The 20,924-nt window shown below is 45.1% G+C and overlaps 1 protein-coding gene across 2 annotated transcripts in view; it reads right to left on the bottom strand.

The window, feature by feature from the left end:
* Window positions 1–20,924, bottom strand: part of PLD2 (phospholipase D2) — a 55,862-nt gene that overhangs the window by 18,290 nt on the left and 16,648 nt on the right. For both annotated transcript variants that reach the window (XM_077261607.1, XM_077261605.1), the window contains exons 3-14: window positions 20,078–20,208; window positions 18,906–19,057; window positions 18,584–18,683; window positions 17,513–17,578; window positions 17,026–17,084; window positions 16,468–16,560; window positions 12,959–13,111; window positions 3,425–3,574; window positions 3,246–3,329; window positions 1,845–1,923; window positions 901–1,011; window positions 653–829 (exon numbers count right to left, since the gene is read on the bottom strand). In XM_077261607.1, the coding sequence (XP_077117722.1) occupies window positions 653–829; window positions 901–1,011; window positions 1,845–1,923; window positions 3,246–3,329; window positions 3,425–3,574; window positions 12,959–13,111; window positions 16,468–16,560; window positions 17,026–17,084; window positions 17,513–17,578; window positions 18,584–18,683; window positions 18,906–19,057; window positions 20,078–20,208 (1,355 nt within the window). The remainder of the gene's footprint in view (window positions 1–652; window positions 830–900; window positions 1,012–1,844; window positions 1,924–3,245; window positions 3,330–3,424; window positions 3,575–12,958; window positions 13,112–16,467; window positions 16,561–17,025; window positions 17,085–17,512; window positions 17,579–18,583; window positions 18,684–18,905; window positions 19,058–20,077; window positions 20,209–20,924) is intronic.

The following is a 20,924-nucleotide window of genomic DNA, read 5'->3' as shown; positions in this document are numbered from 1 at the left end:
AAGAAGATGGGAGCAGTTATTAGGAGCAGTAATGGTGGCTACATGGAGGGAGGATCAGTAGGGGGCGTTATATTAGGTGGATGGAGTAATAGGTGGGTGTACAGAAGACGGGAGCGGTTATTAGGAGCAGTAATGGTGGTTACATGAAGGATCAGTAGGGGGCACTGTATTAGGTGAATGGAGTAATAGGCGGGTGTAGAGAAGAAGACGGGACCGAGTATTAGGAGCAGTAATGGTGGTTACATGAAGGGAGGATCAGCAGGGGGCGCTTTATTAGGTGAGTGGAGTAATAGGTGGGTGTACAGAAGAAGACGGGAGCGGTTATTAGGAGCAGTAATGGTGGTTACATGGAGGGAGGATCAGCAGGGGGCGCTTTATTAGGTGAGTGGAGTAATAGGTGGGTGTACAGAAGACGGGACCAATTATTAGGAGCAGTAATGGTGGTTACATGGAGGGAGGATCAGTAGGGGGCGCTTTATTAGGGGAGTGGATTAATAGGTGGGTGTACAGGAGAACACAGGAGCAGTTATTAGGAGTAATTAGGGGTTCATGGTGGAGAGAGTAATCGGAGTAATAGAGTAACACCATAGTGGAAGAAAAGCACCGGAGCCCATTCAGTAAGGGTCACAGGTCGCCCAGGGTTAGTGGGTACCTGTTGCTGCCTCTCTCTTGGCCCTGCATCCGTTAGTCGGTATGTATGATCATCCCATCGCCCATAGGCCAAGTCCAAGCCACCCAAAAACACCACAGACTGGTCAATGGCCACCATCTTCTCGTGGTGAGCCCAGAGGAAGACAATGGACGACACGTGATCCGGGTGGCGCATGACCTGGAAGATGGGGAGAATCAAGGCTATCATGATATCCGCCAGAGCTGTGCCAGGGGAATGGGGTTCCTCACCTTGATATTTGGGTGCAGCAGCATCAGTGCTCTCTTGCTGTATCCACTGTTGATCCCTAGCGCCAGCTCCATCTCTTTAAAGAGAATGACACACACTCGCACCCCGGCCTCCTGCAAGGAAGACACCAATGTCAGAGGTGCCATTTCTACTACTCCTGCACTGATTAGAAGCAATTCACCTTGATATTAAACGGTGCAGGTATCTTTGAGCACTGCAGGGGTTAATCTGCTCAGTTGAGTGCTCCTGGAGGCTTTCCTGCATTAAGGCTCTCAGCTGTTCAGTTAGCCACTCCCATCTCCTATATAATCTGGGTCCTGGCTATCACTCATTGTCAGAGTAGCTTATGCTGCATGACTGGAGGTTGTTGGTGGTTGTTATTGGAGAAGGTGTTTGGTGGATTTATCTGTGACTGTTGCTAGGTTTTGCATGTGTGATAATTCCCTTTTTTCTCCTACTTTGGTTTAACTCCATCCTCCACTCCCAGGTGTTTACCTCTGTTGTTTGTGTGTGTATATTTATATGATTGGTATTTTCCTTTATCCCTGTTCGTATTACCTTGATAGTCTGGTTGGAGTATTATGGTACACTACTACTTCCCTCTTCCCTCGGTGGGGGAAGGGCACAGACTGAGGGCGGATTCAGGTGCTAAGGCAAGGTGCGTGGCCCCTGCATCTTCACCATCAGAAGTAACCCAGAGAACAGCACTTGACAACAGAGCCGTGACAATGCATCTGACCCCGTAGTTGTATATGGGTCATCTACCCAACCATAGCCTCACACTAAGGCAGTCACCCAAAGAAGTGGTTGGGAACATACTGGTCTCTTGTGTGGAGTTATCCATGAGTGGCCACCATCCATGTTCACCTCCTTCCAGGGTGTGGACCTTACAGCTACCAATGACTATGAATAAAGCACCATTATGATGGTGGCCTGAGGTACTGACCGCCTTACGCTTCAGGATAATGTCCAGTCTGTACAGGTCGTCCAGCGCCGGCCGCTTCAGATGTACTTCTGGGCTGAGCCTACAAAGGGGAGAAATAAGGAAAACACAATATAGTAGAAGTGCAACGGGGGGAGAAGTGCCAAGGCCACATATGTGCACAGCATGCCTAACACATCATACCAGGTAGGCAAGATTTATGTGCCTGAGGTCTAGAATGGATCCTGCCTAGGTCTAGCTATCCCCCAGAGATCTACTGTGCCCATTAACTGGGATCTAGAAAGTGCATGGCTTGGGATCAAGTGTGCCCATTGCCTTGGATGTGCCCCTGACTGAAATCAAAACTGAAACTTCCTGGGATCTAAAAAGCCTTTTACCTGGTGTCTAGAGCAGACCCCACGCCCCCTGCCTGGTGTCTAGAGCCGACCCCACGCCCCCTGCCTGGTGTCTAGAGCAGACCCCACGCCCCCTGCCTGGTGTCTAGAGCAGACCCCACGCCCCCTGACTGGTGTCTAGAGCTGACCCCACGCCCCCTGCCTGGTGTCTAGAGCAGACCCCACACCCCCTGCCTGGTGTCTAGAGCTGACCCCACGCCCCCTGCCTGGGGTCTAGAGCTGACCCCACGCCCCCTGCCTGGGGTCTAGAGCTGACGTCACGCCCCACTAAGGCATTGGGCCCACAGCAGACCCAACGCCCCCTTGCCTGGGGTCCGGAGCAGACCCAACGCCCCCTGCCTGGGGTCCGGAGCAGACCCAACGCCCCCTGCCTGGGGTCCGGAGCAGACCCCTGGGAAATGTAGAGTGGACCCTGCTTGGAATATATCAAGCATCCGAATGTGATCTAAAGCAAACCCATCGTCCAGGATATAAAGAGGACTGTTCATGAGATTTCCACATGGGATGGGATCTAGAATAACCCTCTACTTCATTATTGACCATTTTAGGATTTTGAGCTGCATTTCTAAAAAAAGGAAAAAGTGGAGTGCATTTGTAAGACTGAGGACGCAGCTCTTTATCTTTGGTCTGGATTTTCTTGTGGGTAGAGGACACACGGCGAACATTTTGCCGTCCTCGGGGCTGCAGTCTTATGTAATCACATCTAGTTTCGCACCTTGATACTTTACCTACAGAAATGACTACTAATGACTCTGAGCCCAAACTGGCCACCATGTAATGAGGGTCAACATCCCCTAGTCCAGTCCTACCTGTGACCAGGGATGCATTTACCTGCTCTAGAATATGGAGACGTTCCAGAATGTTCTACTGTGGAAATTCAGAACTTGTCATTCTCCACTAAGACCTAGGTGTCGTTGCAAAGATTGCGTGGTGGCCCCCAATGGTCATATGGTCGCCCATCATACACGTCCAATACAAAAGACACAATTTACCCCAAATCCCCTCTTACCACCAGTCAGTGATGAAGATTTCTTCTCGAGCCTGCATTAGAGCATCAGCAACAGCAGCAAAATAACTGGCACCATTAACAAACCTGGAGGGCAGAGGCCAAGGAATGAAGAAAGATTGGATGAAAATCGTCCATAACCACAGAAGGAGGAGAGCAGAAGACCAGATGCCGATACTCACCACTTCACTTGGGTTTTCTGCCTCATCGGAGCGTGAGCATCAAACCGATGAAGACTCAGGAAATCTTTACCCTGTTCCTCCGCAATCTGCGTGATCTGCTGCTTCCACCAACGAGCCTGACGATAACCCCCGAACTTCAGGATCAGCGTCCTACCATGTGCATGAAAGGGTCAGCAGAATGTGACATAACAGACACACAAAGTAGCGACTAGATAGTAATAGTCACTGGTGTCACGTACATGTACACGTTTAATAATATTTAGTAACACTACAACAAATTAATCAGTGCTCTTCTCACATCCCTCCAGTCCCCTCTCTACCCTCCCCCACCATTCTCTCCTACTCCAGACTCCACCCTGCCCCCACATTGTCCTTCCTCCCCTCATCCACCTTCCTCTCTAGACCCCCTCCCACAGTCATCATCCCCCCCCCATCGTCGACCTCCTTCCTCCCCTTCAGACGTATCCCCCAGTAGTCCTCATTCCTTCCCCCACGTCGTCCTTCTTTCCGTCCTGACACCCCCCACCCGTCGTCCTCCTTCTTCCTCTCCAGACTCATGCCCCACGATGTCCTCATTCCTCCCCTCCCCCAAAGCCATCCCCTTTCTTACCCTCCAGCCTTACTCAACCGTCATCCTCATTCCTCCCCTCCACCACACATCATCCGCCTTCTTCCATTCCAGACTCCCCCCAAGTAGACCTCCTTCTTCCCCTTCAGACTTGCCCTCCAGTAGTCCTCATTCATCCCCCCCACGTAATCCTCCTTCTTCCCTTCCAGACTACACTTACGTTTTCCTCCTTCCTCCCCTTCATCCCACATCTTCCTTCATTGCCCTCAGACTCCCTCCTCCAGCACACATCCACCTGCTTCCGCCCCTCCAGACTCCACCCCCCCAGACTCCGGCCCCATGATGTCCTGATTCCTGCCCTTCCTCCCCACATCATCTTACTTTTTCCATTCCAAACTTATCCCGCAGTCGTCCTCATTCCTCCCCTTCAGATTTACCCTCCAGTTGTCTTCATTCCTTCCCTCCCCCACATCATTCTTCTTTCCTTCCAGACTCATTTCAAGTTGTCCTCCTTCCTCCCCTCCAGACCCCCTCCCTCCAGTCGTCCTCCTTCCTCACCTCCAGACTGCCTCCTTGTCGTCATCCTCCTTCCTCCCCCATCGTCTTCCTTCCTCCTCTCCAGATTCTTCATCCCATATCAACATCTTCCTTCCTCCCCTCCAGACTCCCTCCCTCCAGTCGTCCTCCTTCCTCACCTCCAGACTGCCTCCTTGTCGTCATCCTCCTTCCTCCCCCATCGTCTTCCTTCCTCCTCTCCAGATTCTTCATCCCATATCAACATCTTCCTTCCTCCCCTCCTGACTCTCCCACCTCCACAGTCGTCCTGCTTCCTTCCCTCCAGACTCCCCTCCCCATTGTCACCCTCCTTCACTCCCATTATCGTCCTCCTTCCCCCCAGATTCTTCACCCCATCATTGTCCTCCTTCCTTCCTTGCCTCGTACACCGTTGTCCTCCTTCCTCCCTTCCAGACTCTCCCACCTCCACATCGTCGCTATCCTTCCTCCCGTCCAGACTCCCCTCCTTCACTCCAATTATCGTCCTCCTTCCCCCGAGATTCTTCACCCCCATCATTGTCCTCCTTCCTTCCGCTCGCACACCGTTGTCCTCCTTCCTCCCTTCCAGACTCTACCACCTCCACATCGTCGTCATCCTTCCTCCCCTCCAGACTCCCCTCCCGATTATCGCCCTCCTTCACTCCAATTATCGTCCTCCTTCCCCCCCAGATTCTTCACCCCCATCATTGTCCTCCTTCCTTCCCTCGCACACCGTTGTCCTCCTTCCTCCCTTCCAGACTCTCCCACCTCCACATCGTCGTCATCCTTCCTCCCCTCCAGACTCCCCTCCCGATTATCGTCCTCCTTCCCCCCAGATTCTTCACCCCCATCATTGCCCTCCTTCCTTCCCCTCGCACACCGGTGTGTTGTGAACTCTGTTTTTGGGCTCCCTCTTGTGGTCACAAGTGGTACTGTGTGAGTGCTATCTTTGGGCTCCCTCTGGTGGTTCTTTTTGTCATTCTGCAGGTCTGTGGCTGGGATCAGCTGTCTCGTTATCTGCTAGTTGGTTTCCTATTTAGCTCACCTGGACTTTCAGTTGTTGCCTGCTGTCGATGTATTCAGTGCTATTTTGATCTCTCCTGACTACCTTCGTTATCAGTCTCTCCAAGAGAAGCTAAGTTTCTGTTTGTTCAATTTTTGATCATCAGTGTTCAATATGTTTCTTGGTTTATTATCTGTCCTTGTCCAGCTTGCTAATATGTGATTTCTTTGCTTGCTGGTAGCTCTAGAGGGCTGAGTTTCTCCCCTCACACCGTTAGTTGGTGTGGGGGTTCTTGAATTCTCAGCGTGGATATTTTGTATAGGGTTTTCTACTGACCGCACAGTTTCCTATCTGTCTTCTGCTATCTAGTACTAGCGGGCCTCATTTGCTGAATCTGTTTTCATTTCTACGTTTGTATTTTCCCCTTACTTCACCGTTATTATTTGTTGGGGGCTTTCTATATCTTTGGGGTTATTTCTCTGAGGCAAGTGAGGTCTTACTTTCTATCTCTAGGGGTAGCTAGTTTCTCAGGCTGCATCGTGACGTCTAGGAATTCAGGCACGTTCACCGGCTACCTTTAGTGTGTTTGGTTAGGATCAGGATTGCGGTCAGTCCAGTTACCACCTCCCTAGAGCTCGTTCTATGTTCAGTTACTTAGCTCGTCAGTTCTGTGATCCTCAGCCACTAAGGATCATAACAGTACAGCAGGCCAAAGAGTGTTTAATGCATCGCAGAAGTGGGATAAGAGAAGTCCTGAGTGCAATTTTTTATTTTTTTTTCTCCCTTTGCTGCAGTCTGTCCAGCTTCTCTCATCCCCTTAATCTCTGGGTGGCTTTGAGTTCAGCTGCAGACATGGATATTCAGAGTCTGACTTCTAGTGTGGATCATCTTGCTGCAAGGGTGCAAAGCATTCAGGATTTTGTTGTTCACAGTCCTATGTCAGAGCCAAAAATACCTATTCCTGAGTTGTTTTCTGGAGATAGATCTAGGTTTCTGAATTTTAAGAATAATTGTAAATTATTTCTTTCCTTGAGACCTCGTTCCTCTGGTGATTCCGCTCAGCAAGTTAAAATTGTTATCTCCTTGTTACGTGGCGACCCTCAAGATTGGGCTTTCTCCCTGGCGCCAGGAGATCCTGCATTGCTGAATGTGGATGCGTTTTTTCTGGTGCTTGGACTGCTTTATGAGGAACCTAATCTTGAGAACCAGGCAGAAAAGGCTTTGCTGGCCCTATCTCAGGGACAGGATGAAGCAGAGGTGTATTGTCAAAAATTTCGGAAATGGTCAGTGCTTACTCAATGGAATGAGTGTGCCCTGGCTGCAAATTTCAGAGAAGGTCTTTCTGAAGCCATTAAGAAGAATGTTATGGTGGGGTTCCCCACGCCTGCAAGTCTGAATGACTCAATGGCTTTGGCCATTCAGATTGATCGGCGTTTGCGGGAGCGCAAATCTGCGCACCATCTGGCGGTGTTTTCTGAACAGAGACCTGAGTCTATGCAATGTGACAGAATTCTGACCAGAATTGAGCGGCAAAGTCAGACGTCAAAATGGGTTGTGCTTTTACTGTGGTGATTCTACTCATGTTATCTCAGCATGCTCTAACCGCTTAAAAAAAAAATAAAAAAAAATAAAAAAAAAATTGCTAAATCTGTCACCGTTGGTACTATACAGCCTAAATTCATTTTGTCTGTTACTTTAATTTGTTCTTTGTCATCCTACTCGGTTATGGCTTTTGTGGATTCAGGTGCTGCCCTGAATCTGATGGATTTGTCATTTGCCAGGCGCTGTGGTTTGGTCCTGGAGCCTTTAAAATTCCCTATTCCACTGAGGGGAATTGATGCTACACCATTGGCTGAGAATAAGCCTCAGTATTGGACTCAAGTGACCATGTGCATGACTCCTGTACATCAGGTGGTGATTCGCTTTCTTGTGCTGCATAATTTGCATGATGCTGTCGTTTTGGGTCTGCCATGGTTGCAGGCCCATAATCCAGTTCTGGATTGGAAAGCTATGTCTGTGTCAAGTTGGGGTTGCCAGGGGATTCATGGCGATGCTCCTTTGGTGTCAATTGCTTCTTCCACTCCTTCTGAGGTCCCTGAGTTTTTGTCGGACTACCAGGATGTATTTGATGAGCCCAGATCCGGTGCCCTGCCTCCTCATAGGGATTGTGATTGTGCTATAAATTTGATTCCTGGTAGTAAGTTCCCTAAGGGACGACTTTTTAATTTGTCTGTACCAGAACATGCCGCTATGCGGAGTTATATAAAGGAGTCTTTGGAGAAGGAACATATTCGGCCGTCCTCATCCCCTCTTGGTGCAGGATTCTTTTTTGTGGCCAAGAAGGATGGTTCTCTGAGACCTTGTATAGATTATCGTCTTCTAAATAAAATCACGGTCAAATTTCAGTACCCTTTGCCATTATTGTCTGATCTGTTTGCTCGGATTAAGGGGTCCAGTTGGTTCACCAAGATAGATCTTCGTGGTGCGTATAACCTTGTGCGTATTAAGCAGGGGGATGAATGGAAAACAGCATTTAATACGCCCGAAGGCCATTTTGAGTACTTGGTGATGCCTTTTGGACTCTCTAATGCTCCTTCTGTGTTTTAGTCCTTCATGCATGACATCTTCCGAGAATATCTGGATAAATTTATGATTGTGTATCTGGATGACATTTTGGTCTTTTCTGAGGATTGGGAGTCCCATGTGAAGCAGGTCAGGATGGTGTTTCAGGTCCTGCGTGCTAATGCCTTATTTGTGAAGGGCTCAAAATGTCTCTTCGGAGTACAGAAAGTTTCCTTTTTGGGTTTTATTTTTTCTCCTTCTACTATTGAGATGGACCCAGTCAAGGTCCAGGCTATTCATGACTGGACTCGGCCTACATCTGTTAAGAGTCTTCAGAAGTTCTTGGGTTTTCCTAATATTTACCGTCGCTTCATTGCTAATTTTTCTGGCGTGGTTAAACCCTTGACGGATTTGACCAAGAAGGGTTCTGATGTGACTAATTGGTCTTCTGCGGCCCTGGAAGCCTTTCAGGAGCTGAAGCACCGGTTTTCTTCGGCTCCAGTTTTATGTCAGCCTGATATCGCTCTTCCTTTTCAGGTCGAGGTTGATGCTTCTGAGATTGGAGCAGGGGCTGTTTTGTCGCAGAGAAGCTCTGATTGCTCTGTGATGAAGCCTTGTGCTTTCTATTCAAGAAAGTTTTCGCCTGCCGAGCGGAATTATGTTGTTGGTAATCGGGAGTTGTTGGCTATGAAGTGGGCATTTGAGGAGTGGCGACATTGGCTCGAGGGAGCTAAGCATCGTGTGGTGGTCTTGACTGATCACAAAAATCTGATTTATCTCGAGTCTGCCAAGCGGCTGAATCCTAGACAAGCTCGTTGGTCGTTGTTTTTCTCCCGTTTCGATTTCGTGGTCTCGTACCTGCCTGGTTCGAAGAACGTGAAGGCTGATGCTCTTTCTAGGAGTTTTGTGCCTGACTCTCCGGGAGTTTCAGAGCCGGCTGGTATCCTCAGAGAGGGAGTGATTTTGTCTGCCATTTCCCCAGATTTGCGACGAGTGCTGCAGGAATTTCAGGCGGATAGACCCGACCGTTGTCCACCAGAGAAACTGTTTGTCCCAGATAGATGGACCAGCAGAGTTATTTCCGAGGTTCATTCTTCGGTGTTGGCAGGTCATCCTGGGATTTTTGGTACCAGAGATTTGGTGGCTAGATCCTTCTGGTGGCCTTCCTTGTTGCGGGATGTGCGTTCCTTTGTGCAGTCCTGTGGGATTTGTGCTCGGGCTAAGCCTTGCTGTTCTCGTGCCAGCGGTGCGCTTTTGCCTTTGCCTGTCCCGAAGAGGCCTTGGACGCACATTTCCATGGATTTTATTTCGGATCTTCCAGTCCCTCAGAGAATGTCTGTCATCTGGGTGGTGTGTGATCGTTTTTCTAAAATGGTCCATTTGGTGCCCTTGCCTAAGTTGCCTTCCTCCTCCGATTTGGTTCCTCTATTTTTTCAGAATGTGGTTCGCTTGCACGGCATCCCTGAAAATATTGTGTCTGACAGAGGATCCCAGTTTGTGTCCAGATTTTGGCGGATCTTTTGTGCTAAGATGGGCATTGATTTGTCTTTTTCGTCTGCCTTCCATCCTCAGACGAATGGCCAAACCGAGCGAACTAATCAGACCTTGGAAACTTATTTAAGACGTTTTGTTTCTGCTGATCAGGATGATTGGGTTACTTTTTTACCATTGGCCGAGTTTGTCCTTAATAATCGGGCTAGTTCTGCTACTTTGGTTTCGCCTTTTTTTGTAATTCTGGCTTTCATCCTCTTTTTCCTCGGGTCAGGTGGAGCCGTCTGACTGTCCTGGGGTGGATTCTGTGGTGGATAGGTTGCAGCAGATTTGGAACCATGTGGTGGACAATTTGAAGTTGTCACAGGAGAAGGCTCAGCGCTTTGCCAACCGCCGTCGCGGTGTGGGTCCCCGACTTCGTGTTGGGGATTTGGTATGGCTGTCTTCTCGGTATGTTCCTATGAAGGTCTCCTCTCCAAGGTTCAAGCCTCGCTTCATCGGTCCTTATAAGATTTTGGAAATCCTTAACCCTGTGTCATTTCGTTTGGACCTCCCAGCGTCGTTTGCCATTCATAATGTGTTCCATAGGTCTTTGTTGCGGAGGTATGTGGTGCCTGTGGTTCCTTCTGTTGAGCCCCCTGCTCCGGTGCTGGTAGAGGGCGAGTTGGAGTACGTGGTGGAGAAGATCTTGGATTCTCGTATTTCTAGACGGAGGCTTCAGTATTTGGTTAAGTGGAAGGGCTATGGTCAGGAGGATAATTCCTGGGTTGTCGCCTCTGATGTTCATGCGGCCGATTTGGTTCATGCCTTCCATGTTGCTCATCCTGATCGCCCTGGGGGTTTTGATGAGGGTTCGGTGACCCCTCCACAAGGGGGGGGTACTGTTGTGAACTCTGTTTTTGGGCTCCCTCTTGTGGTCACAAGTGGTACTGTGTGAGTGCTGTCTTTGGGCTCCCTCTGGTGGCTCTTTTTGTCATTCTGCAGGTCTGTGGCTGGGATCAGCTGTCTCGTTATCTGCTAGTTGGTTTCCTATTTAGCTCACCTGGACTTTCAGTTGTTGCCTGCTGTCGATGTATTCAGTGCTATTTTGATCTCTCCTGACTACCTTTGTTATCAGTCTCTCCAAGAGAAGCTAAGTTTCTGTTTGTTCATTTTTTGATCATCAGTGTTCAATATGTTTCTTGGTTTATTATCTGTCCTTGTCCAGCTTGCTAATATGTGATTTCCTTGCTTGCTGGTAGCTCTAGGGGGCTGAGTTTCTCCCCTCACACCGTTAGTTGGTGTGGGGGTTCTTGAATTCTCAGCGTGGATATTTTGTGTAGGGTTTTCTACTGACCGCACAGTTTCCCATCTGTCTTCTGCTATCTAGTACTAGCGGGCCTCATTTGCTGAATCTGTTTTCATTTCTATGTTTGTATTTTCCCCTTACCTCACTGTTATTATTTGTTGGGGGCTTTCTATATCTTTGGGGTTATTTCTCTGAGGCAAGTGAGGTCTTACTTTCTATCTCTAAGGGTAGCTAGTTTCTCAGGCTGCGTCGTGACGTCTAGGAATTCAGGCACGTTCACCGGCTACCTTTAGTGTGTTTGGTTAGGATCAGGATTGCGGTCAGTCCAGTTACCACCTCCCTAGAGCTCGTTCTATGTTCAGTTACTTAGCTCGTCAGTTCTGTGATCCTCAGCCACTAAGGATCATAACACCGGTGTCCTCCTTCCTCCCTTCCAGACTACCCCACCCCACACTGTTGTCCTCCTTCCTCCCCTCCAGATTCCCCTCCCCATTGTCGCCCTCATTTACTCCCATTATCGTCATCCTTCCTCCACAGATTCTTCACCCCATCATTTTCTTCCATCATTACCCCTTGCACACCGTCGTCCTTCTTACTCCCTTCCAGACTACCCCACCACCCACTGTTGTCCTCCTTTTCCCCTCCAGACTCGCCCCCCCATTGTCGCCCTCCTTCACTCCCATTATCGTCCTCCTTCCCCCCAGATTCTTCACCCCATCATTGTCCTCCTTCCCCCTCGCACACCGTTGTCCTCCTTCCTCCCTTCCAGACTACCCCACCCCCAATTGTTGTCCTCCTTCCTCCCCTCCAGACCCCCCCCCATTGTCGCACTCCTTCACTCCCATTATTGTCCTCCTTCCCCCCAGATTCTTCACCCACATCATTGTCCTCCTTCCTTCCCCCTCGAACACCGTCGTCCTTCTTCCTCCCTCTCCAGACTCCCCACATCCTCCTCCTCCCTCTCCAGACTCCCCACATCCTCCTCCTCCCTCTCCATTCAACCCTAGAAGCAGCAAGTCTTCACAAACATGTCTATATAAAATGTAAGATAACAGTGATCCACTGTGTTACAGAGGGAAGTGCAGCTCCGAAGCACAAATTGCTGCCGAACATATTGCTAATGTAATGCCAACTTCAATGCTGGTAACTATGTGAGGAGCACAAAGCAAGAGAACATGGAAAGTTGGGATCTTATCAGCCTCATGATGCGCAGCCCCCGGCCATCATCCGATCCCTGTATAAGCAGAATATTCGATACGCGGATCGTTTTTATAGAGATATCAGGAAAGGGAGAGGGGCACTAACTATTTATAAGCGCCTTACAGAGAAGTCACTGCGGGACGAGGTCATATTACTCAGATTAGGATGGCCACTTGATTTATCTATGGATCTGCTTCTTGTCAGTGAATAGAAACAAGATATTATTGTTGACAGGTACAGACAACACTTGCCTGCCCTTGTCACGCACAGCTGAGGTTTCGCTACAATGTAGAAGACTATATGATCTTCAGTAAACATAGCAGAAAAACAAATCTCAGTTCTAGACTTCATGTAGGTCCCTTATTGAAAGGACTGGTCACTTGCAATAAATAAGTCATTTTTTCACCTGGTATAAATGCCGCTGTTCTCCTGAATCCGGCGTTGTTTTTCCTGCGCCTCTCCATTCCTGAGATATGGCCCTATATTCCCTACATATAAATCAAGTTACAAGATGGTGGGGTCTTCAGGATGACACCCACAAAGGAGTTGAACAACACGCCCATTTGGATAACAAAACTTGACTTAAGCTCCAGGAAGAAGGAGCCATATCTCAGGAACGGAGAGGAGCAGGAAAAATAACGCTGGATTCGGGAGAACAGCGGCACTTATACCACATAAAAAAAATAATACATATTTACAGAAAGTGAGAGGTTTCCTTTAGCTGCACAAACACATTGAAACAAACCCACAGTTGTGCGAGAGACTGGAGTACAAAGCAATTCATTGACAGTAAGCAGAGATCATGAATACAGTGATGTCAGAAATGTCTGATGTCCCTCGGTGATGTCAGTAGTGGGCTCTCGAGACCACTGGCCATCAATCCCGTACCTCAGATAGTTCTCGATGCTGACCCCGTACTTCGTCTCGGTCGTTTTTTTGCCAACTTCAGTCCTAAATTGAGGATCGTAGAGCAAAACGAAAGAGATCTCTCCAGAATCTGGTTTTAAGTAGAGAAGGAAGGAGTCTTTAACCACGACCCATCTGGAGAAGACACAAAGGGGATGTGAACTCAGCACGATAATATAATATAGGAGTACAGCATAGGAGTATAGTAATACCATATAATATACAAGTATAGTAATACCATATAATACAGGAGTATAGTAATACCATATAATACAGGAGTATAGTAATACCATATAATATAGGAGTATAGTAATACCATATAATATAGGAGTATAGTAATACCATATAATACAGGAGTATAGTAATACCATATAATATAGTAATACCATATAATATAGTAATACCATATAATATAGGAGTATAGTAATACCATGTAATACAGGAGTATAGTAATACCATATAATACAGGAGTATAGTAATACCATATAATACAGGAGTATAGTAATACCATATAATACAGGAGTATAGTAATACCATATAATACAGGAGTATAGTAATACCATATAATACAGGAGTATAGTAATACCATATAATACAGGAGTATAGTAATACCATATAATACAGGAGTATAGTAATACCATATAATATAGGAGTATAGTAATACCATATAATATAGAGTATAGTAATACCATATAATATAGGAGGATAGTAATACCATATAATACAGGAGTATAGTAATACCATATAATATAGGAGTATAGTAATACCATATAATATAGGAGGATAGTAATATCATATAATAAGAGTTTATAGTAATACCATATAATATAGAGTATAGTAATACCATATAATATAGGAGGATAGTAATACCATATAATACAGGAGTATAGTAATACCATATAATATAGGAGTATAGTAATACCATATAATATAGGAGTATAGTAATACCATATAATATAGAGTATAGTAATACCATATAATATAGGAGGATAGTAATACCATATAATACAGGAGTATAGTAATACCATATAATACAGGAGTATAGTAATACCATATAATACAGGAGTATAGTAATACCATATAATATAGTAATACCATATAATATAGTAATACCATATAATATAGGAGTATAGTAATACCATGTAATACAGGAGTATAGTAATACCATATAATACAGGAGTATAGTAATACCATATAATACAGGAGTATAGTAATACCATATAATACAGGAGTATAGTAATACCATATAATACAGGAGTATAGTAATACCATATAATACAGGAGTATAGTAATACCATATAATACAGGAGTATAGTAATACCATATAATACAGGAGTATAGTAATACCATATAATATAGGAGTATAGTAATACCATATAATATAGAGTATAGTAATACCATATAATATAGGAGGATAGTAATACCATATAATACAGGAGTATAGTAATACCATATAATATAGGAGTATAGTAATACCATATAATATAGGAGGATAGTAATATCATATAATAAGAGTTTATAGTAATACCATATAATATAGAGTATAGTAATACCATATAATATAGGAGGATAGTAATACCATATAATACAGGAGTATAGTAATACCATATAATATAGGAGTATAGTAATACCATATAATATAGGAGTATAGTAATACCATATAATATAGAGTATAGTAATACCATATAATATAGGAGGATAGTAATACCATATAATACAGGAGTATAGTAATACCATATAATACAGGAGTATAGTAATACCATATAATACAGGAGTATAGTAATACCATATAATACAGGAGTATAGTAATACCATATAATACAGGAGTATAGTAATACCATATAATACAGGAGTATAGTAATACCATATAATACAGGAGTATAGTAATACCATATAATACAGGAGTATAGTAATACCATATAATATAGGAGTATAGTAATACCATATAATATAGAGTATAGTAATACCATATAATATAGGAGGATAGTAATACCATATAATACAGGAGTATAGTAATACCATATAATATAGGAGTATAGTAATACCATATAATATAGGAGGATAGTAATATCATATAATAAGAGTTTATAGTAATACCATATAATATAGAGTATAGTAATACCATATAATATAGGAGGATAGTAATACCATATAATACAGGAGTATAGTAATACCATATAATATAGGAGTATAGTAATACCATATAATATAGGAGTATAGTAATACCATATAATATAGAGTATAGTAATACCATATAATATAGGAGGATAGTAATACCATATAATACAGGAGTATAGTAATACCATATAATACAGGAGTATAGTAATACCATATAATACAGGAGTATAGTAATACCATATAATATAGTAATACCATATAATATAGTAATACCATATAATATAGGAGTATAGTAATACCATGTAATACAGGAGTATAGTAATACCATATAATACAGGAGTATAGTAATACCATATAATACAGGAGTATAGTAATACCATATAATACAGGAGTATAGTAATACCATATAATACAGGAGTATAGTAATACCATATAATACAGGAGTATAGTAATACCATATAATACAGGAGTATAGTAATACCATATAATACAGGAGTATAGTAATACCATATAATATAGGAGTATAGTAATACCATATAATATAGAGTATAGTAATACCATATAATATAGGAGGATAGTAATACCATATAATACAGGAGTATAGTAATACCATATAATATAGGAGTATAGTAATACCATATAATATAGGAGGATAGTAATATCATATAATAAGAGTTTATAGTAATACCATATAATATAGAGTATAGTAATACCATATAATATAGGAGGATAGTAATACCATATAATACAGGAGTATAGTAATACCATATAATATAGGAGTATAGTAATACCATATAATATAGGAGTATAGTAATACCATATAATATAGAGTATAGTAATACCATATAATATAGGAGGATAGTAATACCATATAATACAGGAGTATAGTAATACCATATAATACAGGAGTATAGTAATACCATATAATACAGGAGTATAGTAATACCATATAATACAGGAGTATAGTAATACCATATAATATAGTAATACCATATAATATAGTAATACCATATAATATAGGAGTATAGTAATACCATGTAATACAGGAGTATAGTAATACCATATAATACAGGAGTATAGTAATACCATATAATACAGGAGTATAGTAATACCATATAATACAGGAGTATAGTAATACCATATAATACAGGAGTATAGTAATACCATATAATACAGGAGTATAGTAATACCATATAATATAGGAGTATAGTAATACCATATAATATAGAGTATAGTAATACCATATAATATAGGAGGATAGTAATACCATATAATATAGGAGTATAGTAATACCATATAATATAGGAGGATAGTAATATCATATAATAAGAGTTTATAGTAATACCATATTATACAGAGTATGTAGCCTTTACCTTTTTGACCATCGGTAACAGATTTGGTGATGGCCGAAGCAATTGAGACCTTGAATTCGATGACCCCCCGATCTCTTCAGTATAAAACCCTCTCTGAAAGAGAAAGATAGAGAAAGGGACAAAAGTAATGGAGACCCCAATGCTGAGGGATGTACAACCCCAAGATATTCCGCAGTCACGGGGGGACGGGAGGGCAACACTAACGCTGACACCCGGGGACAAGATAACGACACCAACACTCAGGGTAGAGAGCCTTGGAGGACGAGATAATGACACTGATACTCGGGATAAAAGACAATGACGCTGACACTTGGGTGACAGGACAATGACACTCGGGGGACAGACACTGGAGGTACAAGATAATGACACTGACATTCAGGGGATGGGATAATGACAGTCGGGTTACAGAATAATGACACTGACACTCGGGGTATTGACCCACACTCAGGATATACTCCGGAAAACGGATAATGACCCTGACACTTCGGGTAAAGGACACTGACACTCAGGGACAGGATAATGATGCCTGAGGCACAGAGCGACACACTGAATACTCACAGTCCTTTGCTCCCCAGGTCTGTGATGAAGGAGAGCTGACTGACCTCCAGGAACTCCATCTGGAAGAGAACAGTGTGAACATGAAGAAGTCCTGACGGATCATCACTGACCAGAAAACGAACAGTGGAAAGTGACCTCATACAGACTCTGGAGGGCAGAGATCGGCCATACACAGCCACAGCTTCACTACCCAAGGCGAGGGTGGGGACAGCCGACCCCTGCTCACCCACCAGGCCCTTGCCCACCGGACCCCTGCCCACCGGGCCCCTGCCCATCGGACCCCTGCCCACCAGAAGTATCTGGGATGAGGTGTGCCGGGTCGGAGCTCAGCAGTGAGAACGAGCTGCAGTTATTGTGCAGTTTGTGTAAGAGACGTATATGAGGTGGTCCGGGCCCATGTAGGCACCGCAGTGTGACGACACTCTACACAAGGAGGTCCGTCATCAGGACACAACAGCAGCGCTCCCCCGGTCCACCCGTCTCTCACCATGGCGTGGTAGTTTCGGTAGAAGGACTTGGCCAGGAGCACATTGAGGTATTCAGCCAGATATTTCTACAAGAAAACACAAGTGAGATCCTCAGAGTAGAGAACGGTTCAGACTGTCCATAAACAGCATTGTACCTAATCCCGGGTGATACTGTACTCCTGAGCTGTGTATCTAATCCCGAGTGATACTGTACTCCTGCGCTGTGTATCTAATCCTATCCCGGTATTACCATCTGCTGAGCTGTGCATCTAATCCCAAGTGATACCGTACTCCTGAGCTGTGTATCTAATCCCGAGTGATACTGTACTCCTGAGCTGTGTATCTAATCCCGAGTGGTACTGTACTCCTGAGCTGTGCATCTAATCCTGAGTGATACTGTACTCCTGAGCCGTGTATCTAATCCTGAGCGATACTGTACTCCTGAGCTGTGTATCTAATCCTATCCCGAGTATTACCATCTGCTGAGCTGTGTATCTAATCCCGAGTGGTACTGTACTCCTGAGCCGTGTATCTAATCCCGAGTGATACTGTACTCCTGAGCTGTGTATCTAATCCTGAGCGATACTGTACTCCTGAGCTGTGTATCTAATCCTGAGCGATACTGTACTCCTGAGCTGTGTATCTAATCCTATCCCGAGTATTACCATCTGCTGAGCTGTGTATCTAATCCCGAGTGGTACTGTACTCCTGAGCTGTGCATCTAATCCCGAGTGATACTGTACTCCCGAGCTGTGTATCTAATCCCGAGTGACACTGTACTCCTGAGCTGTGTATCCAATCCTGAGCGATACTGTACTCCTGAGCTGTGTATCTAATCCTGAGTGATACTGTACTCCTGAGCTGAGTATCTAATCCTATCCTGGGTATTACCATCTGCTGAGCTGTGTATCTAATCCCGAGTGGTACTGTACTCCTGAGCTGAGTATCTAATCCCGAGTGATACTGTACTCCTGAGCTGTGTATCTAATCCTGAGCGATACTGTACTCCTGAGCTGTGTATCTAATCCTATCCCGAGTATTACCATCTGCTGAGCTGTGTATCTAAGCCCTTTGGTAGGTTACATACCGACCTGCTTACTTGAGGTCCTCCGTGAGGACTCCCCGGAGGCGTGGGGCAGGGAGGGCATTTCCTCGGAGGTGGTTTCAGCCCGGGACCTCGTCACAGAAAACCTGGCAATGGGAGAACAGATAAGAGTCTCAGATGTACCAACTACTGCATCTAAGACACTTAGATACACTGAGATGTCCGATGTATCCATAAAGTGTTGGTGAGAACCAGATGTGACAGACTCATTGATGGGATACAAGAAACTGCGGGCTCCTCAAAGACCACAAGACCCCGCCCCTGAGGAGCCATCACCCGTACCTCAAGGCACCCCGCCCTCCTCTTACCGAGACAGCGGGTTTAGGGGCAGGAGGGAGACAAATATCTTGTGTCGAAGGAGATCGCGGTGCAGCTCCTGGAAATGTTTGTACTTCTTCTTGATCGTCCATTGGAATGGCCCGTGTGTGAGACATATGGAATATAAAGTGCTGGTCCGAACCTGAAATGTACAAGAGGGCGGGGCATTACATCATCAGAACCACCTGTATAATAATTGCTGGTCTGAACCTGAAATGTACAAGGGGGCGGGTCATTACATCACCAGAACCACCTGTATAATAAGTGCAGGTCCGAACCTGAGAACACTGTCATGAATCAGATCGGGGCAGCAGTCTGGAGAATAAGTGCTGGGAACATTGTGGCGTTGCAGAAACTTCAAGTATTTGTCAATAAAAGTGTAAACACTTATGGAATATTTATAATCGTCCGTCAGCAACAATAGAAATATCAAAAGCAGCAAAATGTGATAACCAAGGCTTGTGTCAGGCTGAAAAGTTTTGGCTGCTCCTGTCCATTGCCGGAAGGAGCAGCATTCTTCTATCTAATGTTCCCCAGAAGAAATCTGTTGTTACATAACAGCAATGACTTATTTTTGTGTAAACATCGCCGAATGAGGTTTCTGTTTTCTTCTAAGACGAGTTGCAGCTTTTTTTCATGGCTATTATTCCTATATAAATCCTCTATTTCCATTAACTATTTTCATTCTATTTACGGTATATTTGGACTGAAACATTAAAAGGGTTGTAGTATTTTAATTAAAAAAAAAAAAAAAAAAAAAATTCCGACAAGCTGTGGTTTCCTCGCCCTCCCCTGGTCAAGCACTAAATCTCCAACCTGCTCATAGTGTCTGCAGGGGGAGGAGACTCATAGCTCCTCCTATCTGTATCACCCTGCAGGGGGAGGAGACTCATAGCTCCTCCTATCTGTATCACCCTGCAGGGGGAGGAGACTCATAGCTCCTCCTATCTGTATCACCCTGCAGGGGGAGGAGACTCATAGCTCCTCCTATCTGTATCACCCTGCAGGGGAGGAGACTCCTAGCTCCTTCTATCTGTATCACCCTGCAGGGGGAGGAGACTCCTAGCTCCTATCTGTATCACCCTGCAGGAGGCGGAGCCCTATAGCTCCTCCTGTCTATCAATCACTGAGACCCATTTCTTGGTAAGCTCTGCTCGCTTACCTTGGAGCCGCTGGTATAGCGCTCGGTCTGTAATATATTTGCAGTCACGGGGACACCTTTCAGGAATACAGACCCCTGGTGCTTCAGTGGTTTTAGATAATAGACATTGAGGAACGAGCTGAACTGAGATCCTGGAGAGAGAGAAGAAAGATTAGAAAAAAGCATAGCCATCAAAAATGTAGAATTCTGACTGTCTTCACTGGTGCTGGCTGTAGTGGGGACACATAAAACAAGTCTGTGCAGCAGGAAGAGGCAGCCTAATGTATAGTACATAAGCATCCAGAGCTCACTATGGGGCATGAAGCTGTACGCACTCGAGTCATGGTCGCCCAGAGAGAAGAAAAGGCTGAATCCATTAGTTATGGAAGGTCTGGTTGACAACACATTAGGATAGAATATTCACCTGTCCTGCAGTCAGTCTCTTCTCAGACTGAAATGGCTGATGACAGGTAACAATAGAGATTACTTGCATGGCAAATTGAGAGCAGTCTCCCTGCAATATGTATCCCTTTAAGGCAGGGGTGAGGAACCTCCAGTCTGCGACGTACTTTTCTCAAACCCCTGACAATTTCACAGAGAACGCAAAGCTTGGGCCGGGTACCACAGCGCCCAGGCCAACTTTGTTGTTTTTTGTTGGCGGGGTCAGCGAGCTCTGTGCTCCAGTCCGACCAATGACAACAGCAGGGGCAGCCCCAGCGTCTCCCATGTGACGTAAATGCAGCAGCCTCGATGTCTTCCATGTGATTATATACAGCAGCCTCGGTGTCTCCCATATGACGTAGATGCAGCAGCCTCGGCGTCTCCCATGTGATGTACATACAGCAGCCTCGGCGTCTCCCATGTGATG

This window comes from Ranitomeya variabilis, chromosome 5 (assembly GCF_051348905.1).
Source record: "Ranitomeya variabilis isolate aRanVar5 chromosome 5, aRanVar5.hap1, whole genome shotgun sequence".
NCBI classification, from domain to species: Eukaryota; Metazoa; Chordata; class Amphibia; order Anura; family Dendrobatidae; genus Ranitomeya; species Ranitomeya variabilis.
Note: the sequence above shows the minus strand (reverse complement) of the source record. Positions and strands in the feature narration are given on the sequence as shown.